Source organism: Medicago truncatula, chromosome 4 (genome assembly GCF_003473485.1).
Source record: "Medicago truncatula cultivar Jemalong A17 chromosome 4, MtrunA17r5.0-ANR, whole genome shotgun sequence".
Lineage (NCBI taxonomy): Eukaryota > Viridiplantae > Streptophyta > Magnoliopsida > Fabales > Fabaceae > Medicago > Medicago truncatula.
Window position 1 is genome coordinate 11,818,256 of NC_053045.1, and position 13,720 is coordinate 11,831,975.

The 13,720-nt window shown below is 32.6% G+C and overlaps 2 protein-coding genes across 2 annotated transcripts; one reads left to right on the top strand and one right to left on the bottom strand.

The window, feature by feature from the left end:
* The first annotated feature begins 2,120 nt into the window (after positions 1 to 2,120).
* On the top strand, positions 2,121 to 11,901 carry LOC11429684 (ran-binding protein M homolog). The gene is made up of 10 exons (XM_003605492.4): positions 2,121 to 2,655; positions 3,747 to 3,893; positions 4,443 to 4,529; positions 5,393 to 5,438; positions 6,402 to 6,478; positions 8,516 to 8,678; positions 9,451 to 9,519; positions 10,653 to 10,712; positions 10,949 to 11,035; positions 11,310 to 11,901. Exons 1-10 carry the CDS (start codon positions 2,261 to 2,263, stop codon positions 11,583 to 11,585), a joined length of 1,407 nt encoding a protein of 468 aa, XP_003605540.1. The 5' UTR covers positions 2,121 to 2,260; the 3' UTR covers positions 11,586 to 11,901.
* A 96-nt stretch (positions 11,902 to 11,997) lies between these two features.
* LOC25491760 (NAD(P)H-quinone oxidoreductase subunit T, chloroplastic) lies at positions 11,998 to 13,483 on the bottom strand. The gene is made up of 2 exons (XM_013599781.3): positions 13,079 to 13,483; positions 11,998 to 12,470 (listed from the first exon to the last, which is right to left on the bottom strand). The coding sequence occupies exons 1-2, from the start codon at positions 13,468 to 13,470 to the stop codon at positions 12,053 to 12,055; spliced, it is 810 nt and encodes a 269-aa protein (XP_013455235.1). The 5' UTR covers positions 13,471 to 13,483; the 3' UTR covers positions 11,998 to 12,052.
* Positions 13,484 to 13,720: the final 237 nt, after the last annotated feature.

A 13,720-nucleotide genomic window follows, 5' to 3' on the forward strand; every position in this document is an offset into this window, starting at 1 on the left:
GTATGTCACTGTCAACTGAGCTATGTTCATGGAGACTGTTACGAACACAATTTACTAAGGGTTAAATAAAATTGGAATCACATACCACAACCTTTAGTCTAAGAGTTTGTACCATGTGATGATGTATATGCTTATTCCTTGAAGAGAACAAATAAATAAGGAATCAACCGTACCTCAATACCATGTTACTTCTACATATTTCACTTTCATTGTCATCTAAGTTTATATTTGTTGTCATAGGAGTACTTATAGATTTCACATTCGACAAGTCAAAATTCTTTAGCAAATCGTTGCAATACTTTGTCTAATTGATGATCGTTTCATCTTAAAGTTGCTTGATTTAAAATTTTAGGAAGTAAATTAACTTTCTTGTGAGACTCATTTCCGATTCTCCTAACATTGACTTAGGAAACTCCTTGCATATACACACATATAATCAAGGGTCAAATGAACAAGATGATAAATATACACACATTCAAAAACTTAGCAACCTCTCAAGAAAAACTTAGAAAGTAATTTTTGGATATAATCTCAAGAACATTAAAAGAATCTTATCCTTTTAGTACTTCTTAAAAACCTTTTGATATTCAACCATATGCCAATTTAGCTCAATTCTTCAAATTAAAGTTGATTTGTCATCACAACATGTTTGGAGCATCTTTCGTACGCCAATTTGTTTAATCTCTCTATGCCTCCAAACATACATAGAAAACAATCAAGATAGGCTTATTGGGTCCCCAACTATTGTTGAATCCTTCATGAGCATTTCCCTTAGGCACCCAACCTTGGAGAATCAAATATTTTCTTACAAAGCAATGTTATTATTTTATGAGTAATTTAATTCTTGCTTTATAAGAGACTTCTTTGATTATAGGAACTCAACATTTTTTTTCGGTGAATCAACATAAATTTCTTTAGTCACATTAATTTATAAAACTTATATTAATAATTTGGAGAACTTGATTTTAATTAAATTAAAATAAATTGCTATCAACCATTAATTAATTAATTATTTATAGAATACTCCTGAAATCTTTCTTCAAATTTAAAATGAATTGAGATTTGAAGCATATAGTATTTTATTTTATTTTAATTTAGATTAAAGGAACATTTTCCAACGCATGGGTATACAAACTAGTATACATGTGTTACAAATTTTATTTATGTGACATTTCATATAGGAAAGGTGAATCCTTTCCCACTATGGGAAACTTTTTTTTAACCATTAGATTAAAAGGGAACACTAATCTTACTATAGGTTGTCTACACTGTATATTCTTTCTTCATCAACCTCTGTATATTCTTTCTTCATCAACCTCTGAGTGTCATTCACGGCTTAGCTTTCACTTTCATTGTCTTCAACCTCCGTCTATGGAATTTTATTTCAATGAAGAACAATAACCAATAAATCATAAAAATAACAAATTAAGGGTACCGTTATTCATACTTGCTCAACATCTCGATGAACAAGTTCATGGCATTTAAAATTGGTTTTTGCAGCATGCTCTAAAAATGAAGAAAATAACAAAGATCCGCCAGACCCAGATCAGAAAACAAAGAAAAATGAAGGAAAAGGAATAAGAAATATAGTTGTAACAAGGACAGAAAGAGTAAATCTAATTATAACAAGGAACACTCTGCATCATCTTCTATAATGCTTGCAACTAAAATCAAATACCCACAAAATTAAAATCATTAAAAACGATGAAATTTGAGTCAAAATGAAAATTGAGGAAAAAAGAGAAAGGAAAAGCACCCATATCCCATCTTCCCAAAATCAAGACGTTCAACGTAGAATGGTTGAAGGAGAGTTGAAATTGATTTGTTTGAAGGAGAATCGGTGGTGGTGTTTGCCTGTTGGGTGAGAGAGACATGGAGGAAAGAAAATGTGAAAAAAATCTAGTGGTGAAAGAGCATGATAATACTGTGGTCTTCCTTTGATGAAATGACTAAAACCAAACTGATCCATGGTGGAAAAGTTTTAGACTTTCTCATGTGAAATAACACCTTTTATTTAAGTTTGTGATTATGTAAGAGTTGTTCCCATCAAACGTGAAGAATCTTCAAGTGCACATTAAAGTGTAAAAAGAAAAAGAAAAACGAGAAGAAAAGAATTTGATTTCATTTCACTCCAACCGAAAAAGAGAAAAGGGTTAAATATGTAATTACACATCTCATAACTGAATCATCATCGAATCTCCATTTTCACCCAATTCCCAAAATTAGGGTTTCACATTCTCCCAATTTCATCAATCAATCAATGAAAGAAACCAACGGCAAAAACACTATCGAAAAACCAGATCAAGATCAAAATCAAGATCTAGGATTCCATTTCTTAGAATTGAGTCGTAGAAAAGCGAAACTAGATTCAGAAGATTTTGAAGTTGATGATGAAGAGAAAGAGGAATCACCGAGTGAGTTGAATACGATAAATTCTTCAGGAGGTTTTGTTGTTGTTGCAACGGATAAGCTTTCGGTGAAGTATACGAGTGTGAATCTTCATGGTCATGATGTTGGTGTTATTCAAGCGAATAAAGTTGCACCGATGAAGAGGATTGTTTATTATTTTGAGATTTTTGTTAAGGATGCTGGGGTTAAAGGGCAGGTTTCGATTGGGTTTACCACCGAGAGTTTTAAGATGAGGAGACAACCTGGGTGGGTGATTCTTTGGTTTGTGATGGTTTCAGTTTTTGAAAAATCTGTTTTTTATTTGATTTTGTTGTTTTTGCAATGTCGATAGTAGTAATTTGTGAAAATGGAAATGATTGAATGTAATTAAATGAGTTGGCGTTGTTTGCATGTCGGACACTTAGTTACATATGTCAGACACTGATCATGCCTTCAATCTGAAGTGTCGGTGTTGTTTTCAATTTTTAATTGCTATGTTGAGACAAGTTTGTGAAAATGGAAATGATTGAATGTAGCTTAATGTGTTCCAAATTTGAGAAAATGGAAATGATTGAATGTAGGTTAATGTGTTTGTGTTGTGTCTCTGTCGGGCGACGAGACATATTGGTGACACTGATTGATCATGCTTTCAACCTGAAGGGTCGGTGCTGTTTTCAAACTTTAATTGCGAAATTGGGCTGTGTTTTTGTGATGCTGAGACAAGTTTGTGATTGAATGTAACTAAAGGAGTTGGTGTTGTGTTTGTGTCGAGCATTGATCAGGCCTTTAATCTGAAGTGTTGGTGCTATGCAGTTTACAGTGACATTGTGTGAATCTATTGGATGAGGATGTATTTGTAAAAGTATTTTATATTTTCATTTCTTGTTTTCACTTTTAATTGAAAAACTGGTTCTGGTTTTTGTGATGTTTACAATATATGAAGCATTGAAACAAATGACACTGACTGATGCATCAACTCCGGTTATAATTTGAGAAAGTAGGAGTGATTGAATGCAACTACATATGTTTGTACTGTACTTACTATTATTGTTGTTGTCTGTTTGGTTTGAGAAATTGTTTTCACTTTTAGCTGTAAAACTTGTTTGTGTTTTCACTCTGTTTTGTTTATGCGAATCAATTGGAGGGGAATATGTTTTCAATGTGATTATTATTGCTGTTGTTGTTGTCTGTTTGATTTAAGAAAGTGTTTTCCATTTTCTTTTCTTGTTTTCACTTTTAATATCAAAACTACATTCTTTTTTTTTTTTTACTATGTGTTGTGTGGAATTGTCTATATGACTAAATTGGGTTGAAATATGTATTTAAATGTAATTATTATTTTTGTTGTTTGATGATAGGTGGGAGGCTAATAGCTGTGGATATCATGGGGATGATGGTTTCCTTTATCGTGGACAGGGTAAAGGGGAAGCTTTTGGTCCAACCTATACCACTGGTGATATAGTTGGTGCTGGAATTAACTATGCAGCTCAGGAATTCTTCTTCACGTAATCTACTTGTTTCTTTACTTTCTCCGTTGAATCCTTTTCTGAACTATTAGGGTCTGTATGTAGTTTGAGAATAATTTTTTTGTTCCCCCTTTTTCTTTTCTTTTCTTGATCTTGTCACTTTTAATTACAAAACTGTCCTATTGTTTTCATTTCATTTCTTGTTTGTTTTTGTTGTTTCCTGTTCATAATATTGTGAACAGAAAATGAAATCTGTTCATAATATTCTGAACAGAAAATGAAATTTAAATGAGGAGTTGAGAACAAAAAATAAAATGAAAACAGCTTGATATTTTCATTATAATAACTACAAGGGAAAACGAGAAATTAAGTTGCCAAATGTTTTCAGAAAGTGAGCATGCGGTTTGTTTTTCATGTGGTTAATTATACATAATCGTGGATAGTATACAGTTGTATGTTGACAATCCATTCTTCAATGCACTATTGACTTAATTCTATGATTGGTTGTTCTTTTTTGCTTGTTTACTCAGTTATTCCCGTTTGTTTCCATGATGACAAGATCTTTTTCCTCCTTTTGTTTGTTGCCAGTAAAAATGGACAAGTTGTTGGCACAGTTTTTAAAGAAATGAAGGGTCCCCTTTTCCCAACTGTTGCTGTTCATAGCCAGAATGAAGAGTATGTTGTACTTCTGTTTTTTTTTTCTTCTTCGTTTAATGGAGTGGCTGCATGCTTCTTTATTCAAGTTCTTTATTTATTTTACAGATGTATAGTTAGATATCTATGTTCTGTGTATATGTGTAAAGTAATCTACCAGATTTTAGTAGTCAATTGCATTGAATTTTATTTTAGCATAAAAGTAGAACCTTGCTATTCAATTTCCACACAGACTGTGCATGTAGTTTAACTTATGAACACTAAAATGAAGCATCATTATCTTTTCTCATCTCATAAAGCTGAACTAGTGTGTGAATAAAATTCGACGACAAAAAATAAATGAGCTAACAGCTAACTCAATGACTGACAATGTTCTGGAGTTAGTTTTAATATAAGAAAGTTTTGTGGGTTTTACTATCTTCTGATGGTCATTTTGCATTTATAGACTTTTTGAAATAACTGCCTCATGTGAGTCCCATATAAATTTGGCGGGACCCATGTAAATTTTGACCAATAAAAAGAGTGTGTTGGAAAGTGTGTCAGAGTGAGTGTGTAGAATCTGAATGTTAATGTCATAATAGATGGGAGGTCATAGTAAGTGAAAAATTCAGTGAGGGGACTGGGGAGTGTATGTTTAATTTATCTGAGTATGATTCTTCTAGTTTTAACTTTTAACTCCCATCTTAAGCATTTTTATTTATTTATTTTGTGACCCGTCATTTTGATCTTATAAGTACATTTTTGAATCCATGATTTTTTTTCCTTACTTCCATTTCGATGGTTGTACAAAGTTCAAACAGTACTTCTGTTTAGTTTCAAATAGCAGCTTCTTTTGATCAATAGTTGAGGTGTTTAATCTTGTGTGTTCCATTTATCTCTAACAGGGTACATGTCAACTTTGGGCAGAAACCATTCACCTTTGACCTAAAGGTGTGAACCTTTTTCCATATGTTGTTTCTCCTTGTGCTCTATTGCAATTATTGAAACAATTATTGAAATAGGTCAAACCTTTAAATTTACTTCCAACCCAGTGATCTATTATTGCAAAACTTTGTCTTTCAGCTAGCACCATGGTAAAGTAGATTTCGGTTGTTTTAAAAATTGTCTACTTATTTTATTGCAAAATGTTTCATCACGTGGTAAATAATATTTTTTATGCCATTTAATAATTGACCAAGAATCTTATAATTTATGATACTTCTTGATTCAAGATTCAGTGCCTCTATTTTACATTTTCAAATTGATTTGTCCTTTTCTTGTTGAAGTTTAATGGGTTAATTAAGTTTTTAGTCCCTATAAATATTCACAGTTTTGTTTTTAGTCCCTACAAAATAAAATCACACTTTTTAGTCCCTGTGACATTTTTCTTAAGCATTTTAGGGACCAAAACCGTTGATGAAAATTTTTGACAGGGACTAAAAGTGCTGATGGAACATTTTATAGGGACTAAAAATGCTGATGAAAAATTTTATAAGGACTAAAAAGTGTGATTTTATTTTGTAAGGACTAAAAACAAAACTGTGAATATTTATAGGGACTAAAAACTTAATTAACCCAAGTTTAATTTCCTTAAAATGAAAAATAATGCCTGTAAGTGTATATGTGAGAGGTTATCCATTAGCATGAGAGGTTATCCATTAGCATAAGAGGTTATCATCTGTAGGCTTGGGAGGATGGTATGTAGAGAACCTTGTCATCCGTCCCATGAATCTAAGATCATTCTAGGGTTGGATAATAGATTAAATAATTTCAATGTGATTTTCTACAGCCACTATGATCAATGTCTCATAACCCTTTTTGCTTTACAATTCACAAAGTTTATAAAGTCTGTAGGATGTACTTCTCTTGAAGTCTTTAGCATAGTTTCTCTTAATTGGTATCTTGTTGGTTTAGGAATATGAAGCACAAGAAAGAATGAAGCAGCAAATTAAAATAGAGGAAGTTCCCGTGTCACCAAATGCCAGTTATGGGTGAGAAAAAATTACACTGAAAACTACTTTGTTATTGAACTTTATTTTTATTTACATTTTATTTAGATTAGTTTTTTTTATTCACTTTCAATCATTTTAATCGTAATGTATGCTTACTATGAGTTCTAAAGGATCTTATTATTGAAGATTATATTTAGGGTTTGTATCTGTCGTTGGTACCTGGTATGTTGGTAGCAGAGTAATATTACGTAACTCAGGATTAATTCTTTAGGAGCTTATAATGCACATGTTTAAGTGCAGATTTCTTTTTCACTGTGCACATATTTTCAATGCTAACATAGCTGCCTGGGTTCTAAATTTAATAAATGAATATGTCAAGGTGTAGTATGATTATGTAGTTCGTAGAACCTCAGTGCTCTTGGTAGTTTGATAGTGCTAAAATTAATATAGTTAAAGCTCTGTTTATGTAATTGTACAAATTAAAGCCTAATCCTGTTTGATGAAATTGCAGTTATCTGTATATAAAATAAACACTAACAAACCATTATTTTCGAATTCAATTTCTCCTATGGATAAATCAATTATCAAAAGATTCTAGACGTGTTCAAAATAGTATGAGTTTATAGCATAAAATTATTTGATTTGTAAGAGAGCCCGGGGTTTACCTGCGTGTGTTGAAGTAGATTTACGTTTCTCATCTCAAATTTCTCTTCTAGTGTTTTGCTCTGAAAGTAAGAATTTTTTAGTGGGGAATGCATCATGTAACTGGTTTGTTTTAATCTCCACGTGGTTCAAGTTATGTTTTCCTGCCATTTATAATTGTTACCGGAAGGATTAAGATTTTGAAGGAAATGATGGGTTGGATGCAGAAAAGCTAGCACCAGCCACTAGAACATGAAACAGGTTACAGGACTTTAGGTTTCATTATGATGGTTGATTATTGTAGCTGTAGAAAGAAAATGGTAGTATCATAGGTTTCAGGGGTGTTTATTTTGAAAGCACTGATGTGATACAGGACAGGTCACCAAAAAACATGATGTGATACAGGACACGTATGATAGGCATGGACAAGATAAAATTTTAAAATTAGAGCAGAGCAGGTTTTAATACAACACATAAAATTTAATGAATCTTAAAAGAGAGAATTAATGGTTTACGGTTAGCATGAGTCATTATAGACTCCAAATTGCCATCATTTATCTAATTATCGTGGTTTTCCCATCTATATTAGTTTGCAATTAAAAAAACTGTGATGTAAATTGGAAGTATTTGTGAAGTGTCTGACATGTCATGAATACATGTTCGAAATGAATGACTATTATTTTCAAGTATTTGTGTTTGCTTTATGGCTTTATATTTCGGGTGCTAACGGTGATCATGAGTGTTAAAATGGAGAAAGGAGTAGAATAGACAGTGTACTGATACTCGCAGTATGTCTCAGATTGAGTACTTTTTATATATGGACTAGGATCGGATCCTAAATTTTGCTGACAAACATAATACAAGAATAAAGGTTGCACAAACTATAAAACGATTTAAAATGTTGCGTGACTCAGACTGCTTTATTCTCCAAACACAAACCATGGGTTAGACGGTTCTGATTCTGATTATTGAAATAAGCCAGTTATGTTATATCATATTTTAATTAGAAGGGCAGTTATATATTGTTTCAACTAGTACAGTCATGGTTATGTGTGGCAGTTATGTATTTGTATTATAAATAGGGAAGTTATGGGACGAGGGAAAGGGGGAATTCGGTTATTTGGTAAAGGATTGGGAGAGACCCGACTCTCGAATTTCTGGGAAATCTATTGTAATATTAATATTACTTTGTATTTTAGTATCAGTTTCTATCTCCATGACTCAAATATTTAATGCAGAGCCAAAAACTTATTTTGGTTTAGTTACTTACTGTAAAGTCTTATTCTTATTGTTGCCTTTTGTGCTTTATGAAGGTTGATGTTAATCAATTTCACTAGGCTTTGTGACATTCATGGCTTTTGTGGGAATTAATACTAATATAAGAAAGTAATTAATATGTATTAATATTTCTGAATTAACACTGCTTGTCACCAGAATTGTCCGTTCCTACCTGCTACACTATGGCTATGAAGATACATTGAATTCATTTGATGAGGCTAGCAGGAGTACCATTCCTCCTATAAATATAGTGCAAGAAAACGGTATTGATGACCAGGAAACAACATATGCATTGAATCACAGAAAGACTCTACGGCAGGTACTTATTTTTCTCACAGCTTTTGGGTATCTATCTAGAATTATGATCTATCTATAATTATGATAGGAAACAAGGGAATGGTAGGAGCAACTTAGTTGATATGCTTTACTGAAGTATGTAACTAGACCTCAAATTGAGCCTTGTCCTAATGTTCATGTTGAATGGGAATGTTATGTCACTAAAACGGACAAATTTTATTCTGTTCAATTCTTAGCTTAGTCCCTAAGATTAACAATTTCTAGCACCAAGTATAAAAGTTAAAATCAATATTTCGTATTTTTGTTATCATATGATTTTGTTGCTTACTTCAAAAACCATTGCCATCATCATGCTCCAACAACCATTTTTGCTTGTAATCATTGTTTCTGGCACTGGTCAGGACTCCTGTGGTGATACTTGCCCCTCTGAAAGTATCTTCTATTAAATTTGGAAAGTATGAGCTTTGGTGTTGTTCAGTTTCTGAATGTCATGAATTGTAAATTGTAAATGAATAGGGGAGAGAGGGATATAATGTTTATACCCAAAGATTAAAATACAAGCAAAAGAGTCCTCTTACAAGGGGAGTCTCCAATATCTTGTTAGAAAATTGTCATTACTTGATTAGTTAGAACCGTCGAGTTATACTGTCAGCATCATATCAAGTGCCTGTATTGTTATTGATAGGCATTATTGTTGCTGTCATTTGTTTTGTTATTGTTATTCTGACATGCTTGCTGCATATAGTTGCTGATTTACGAACTTACACGGCTTTACCTATTTTGTTTCAATGAAGCTAATCAGAGATGGGGAGATTGATGCTGCATTTGGTAAATTGCGTGAATGGTATCCCCAGATTGCTGAGGTGTGCTCTCTCAGATTATAATGATTGTCTACAAAGTTATTTGTATCCTGGCTCTAATCTGACTTCAATTATACTGATTACTAAAATTGAAATTAAATCCACCATGGGGTATTATGCAATCTTTAACTTGTACTAGAAATTGCTTTAAGCAAAGTCTTGATAGAGCGAATGTTCGTAGTGATTGTAAGCGTAGCTGGTAGTGCTTTGCTGCACTTAAAATTTTTAATTGTTATGTTCTTCTTTTAACGCTGGAACCATAATGTAACGGAGGTAGTGGCTGATCCAGAAATTTCCTTTGGTGGAACCATAATATAACTTTTTCAAAACTTATAACTGTAATGACCAAAAAGACTCGAAATACATAAAAGTTTATATAAATTACAATTATCCTTTACGAGTTTTCATATTCTGAAAACTGTTCAATGATTTTTTCATTGTCAACATTATCAAATATGTTACTCTATATATATGTAATCAAACAGTCATTTAGCCACTCATCTAATTTAACGATTGTGCAGTTCATTCTTACAAAATTCTTGGCTGAGAAAGATCCAAGAGAAATTGGGATAGTCAAAAGTAGGAAATTGAAAAGTTAGACTTATGATGTGTAGTGTTAAGGGGGGGTGAAAAAATATATATTAGAACTACCAATGTTTTTTGTTGTTTTGGGGGTTTGTGCCCCCAATGCACTACAAGTGCATCCGCCCCTTTATGGAGGTTATGCCATGCTTTGTTATTATCCTCTGATGGTCACTCATTTTAATTTTATAGTCTTTTTGAAATAACTACCTCTGTCCAAAATGTCACCATATATGGCCATGCTGAATTAGATTAAGATCCAGTTATATCTCCAATTTTTTTTCCCTTTTCTGTAAAAGATCCAAATCATAGATCAAAGAGGAGTGCTAGCATCACATTCTGAGTGCTAGCATCACATTCTCTAACACACTTTCTAACACTCTTTTATTGAAAAAACTCACGTGGTTCCCACCAAATCATTCGAGTCCCATAAAAATTTGGTGGGACCCAATTAAATTTTGACCAATAAAAGTGTGTTGCTAGCGTTATAAATACTCTGTCTTGGTTTGAGAATCTCATTTCTGAGTAATAACAATCAATTCTGGCTACTGCAGGACAATACATCAGCTATGTGTTTTCTGCTTCATTGCCAAAAATTTATCGAACTAGTTCGGGTATGTTCCTTTCAATATTTAGTTTTATAACTATTGAAATCCTGTCCTATATTCTTGTACATCATTTGTATATCTGCAATTAGTTATTTTTCTGTAATATTCTTTATTTTCATTTGACATTATTCATTTTTTCTTTTGTTAGTTGTTACTCATTCAATATTTGTCCTGTTCACCTAGCTTTATATGTAAATTGTATAACTTTTAAGACCTTGATATTTGTTGCATGTGATATTTAGGTGGGAGCACTGGAAGAGGCTGTCAAATATGGAAGAATAGAATTGTCAAGTTTTTTTGGGTTGTCTCTCTTTGAGGATATAGTTCAGGTGGGTTTTCTTACCCATAATTGGTACTACTATTGATTATTGATTTACTGCTAGCATCCCAATCTGATATCAAACTCATAAGGGGTGTTTAATCTGCTTCTCAAAGCATATAATCATTCTAATCTTATATCACAAGGGATAAACATGTGCAATTTCATTTCCTTTCAGTACATTACGAGTTAAGACTGTCCAAGATCATATCAGAGTTTTGCATGTCTATGTATCCTGTTGGTATTAATACTTAAATTTAATTCAAGATTCTTTATTCTATTAGGACTGTGTTGCTTTGCTGGCCTATGAACGACCGTTGGAATCTGCCGTTGGTTATCTTCTGAAAGACTCGCAGCGCGAAGTTGTAGCCGACGCAGTAAATGCAATGATATTGTCTACAAATCCCAACATAAAAGTAACGAAAAATTGCTTGCACTCCAATCTCGAGAGGTTACTAAGACAGCTCACTGCATGTTGCTTAGAGAGACGATCGTTGAGTGGAGAGCAAGGAGAAGCTTTTCAACTTCAGAGAGTGCTTAGCAGTGGTAAAAGAAGCTAGTGCTATATCTCTATTGATCTTCTAACTCTGCTGTTCATATCACCCTTTTTGGTTTTGTAACAATGCCAAATGATCAAATTGATCTTCGGGTCTCATGCCGCGGAGTCCTCCCACCTATGTACATGTAGACTATCTTTTAAGGGGGTGGGTTTTGTATATGCATGTAAGTTTGTAACTTTTTAATAATCAAAACGATGGAAATTAGAAATTGAACTAGTCATGATTTCAATTTTAGCTGTAAAATATACAAGCTTCTGTTTCTGTTTTGTTGTGCTTCTGTATTCAATCTTAGCTATAAAAGAAAATTGGTCTCTTATATTCGTTTATTTACTGTTTGAAAAAATGTTTTTATATTAAAATAAAAACAATTTTTGAAGTAAAGTTGAAAACAGAAATCAAATAGGTCCTCAGGTGTTGTGAATTTTTTCCTTTACTTCTATAGCATCACATATACAAATTTACAGATATCAGTATTCTTTAAAGAAAACTACATAAGTGATACAACATATGGAAAAAATAATGATAAAAATATCAATAGTGATAGCTGAAACAGCTTGATCACTAAGCTTCATATTCTTTCCACCAAGACGATCAACCATGTCTGGAACAGGTTCATAATTCTTCAAAGCTACCTCATAAGGATCCTCTAATTTTATTTTCAATTTCTCTTGTTGGCGACTTGCAACCTCTTGAGCAAGTGTCCAATCATAGAATCTCCTACTTTCTTCATTGCTCAGAACAGTGTAAACTTCTTTTAATTTCATGAATTTTTCTGAGGCTGTTTTTAGAGGGAGTGAAGTTGTGTCTGGATGATACTCCTTTGATAGTTTCCTGAATGCCATTTTGATTGCTTCTACATCAGCTTCTGGTGATATTCCTAAGAATCTGCACAAATATTCCATTATTCAGTAACTATTGTCATTTAAATAAACAAGTTTCTCATGAAACCAAATCTCTGGCAACTCATAAGTTAGCAACTTATGCACAAGTTTTTATTTTTAAAAAGAAAAGAAATTATCATGTTCTTTAAAGAAAAACAGAATTGAATAATAGTATCTTGACTAAACTTGAGTTTAAATAAACTTCATTCTGGAAAATTCAGTTTACAATGCAACAAACCCTTAATTATTTTTCTCTTAACCCAAAACATGTATTGATTATGTCAAAATTAGTTGTTTTAGCCTTTTAGCGAACATTTGAACTCAAGTCGCATCCAAACTATTCAACTTTAGCTGAAACGCTTTAGTTACACTTAGTGTTCGTTTGGTTTGGCGGTGGTTTTTATAAAATCACGGTAAGTTTCCATGTTTCTACAAAACCTTGCTTTTGTAGCTTCAGGATTTTCACGTCTAGCTTGCCTCGGAACATGATATTTGTCTTGCAAAAGCTAATCCAAACACATACTTATACTAACTTCTAGTTTAAAATTGAATTTCAAGGCAAAATTTTGGTGTTTTATACTTTTTGTAGGAAACAGTTATAAAGAAACTCACTCATAATGAGAACCTTGAAAATTGAGCAAATCAGCAAAGTCTTCACCCAAAAGCTTCTTAGGTTTCTCCTCTGCATTTGTTTGTTGCTGTTTGGTGCTACCTCCAATCCAACCTTCATCATCATTCTCCCAATGGATTCTTGTGTCAATTCCAGGTGGTGCTTTTTGTGGTCCTTGAGAGTCCTTAGAAGCATGAACTTGGAAACTGTAGTGAGAGTTTGAGGTTCTTGCTATCCTAAAAATTCTTATTCTTCTTATTGTTTTGGTGTTTCCTAAGATTGGATTGAATAGTAGAATTTGTGGAGAAGGTGTTGCTGTTGAAGCCATGAGGGTGGAACAAAAGAAATAGTTATGGTTAGATTTTGGAATGCTCAGGTTCAATACATGCCCCATGTTCTGTTCTGTTATTTTGTGGTTCACAATAAATTTGGGACATGGAATTTGTAATATTAATTTTAATTAAATTAAAGACGAATTATTTAACTATATTCTAATATAATTATGTGAACATATATATTTTTTTTTATTATTTACAAGAATTATTTATCAAGTGAAAAAATTAAGTAATAACCTGTTTAAATATTGACAAGTTGGTCTATAAGATCATCTCCAATGGCAGGGTCATCAACATTTAAAACTCGGT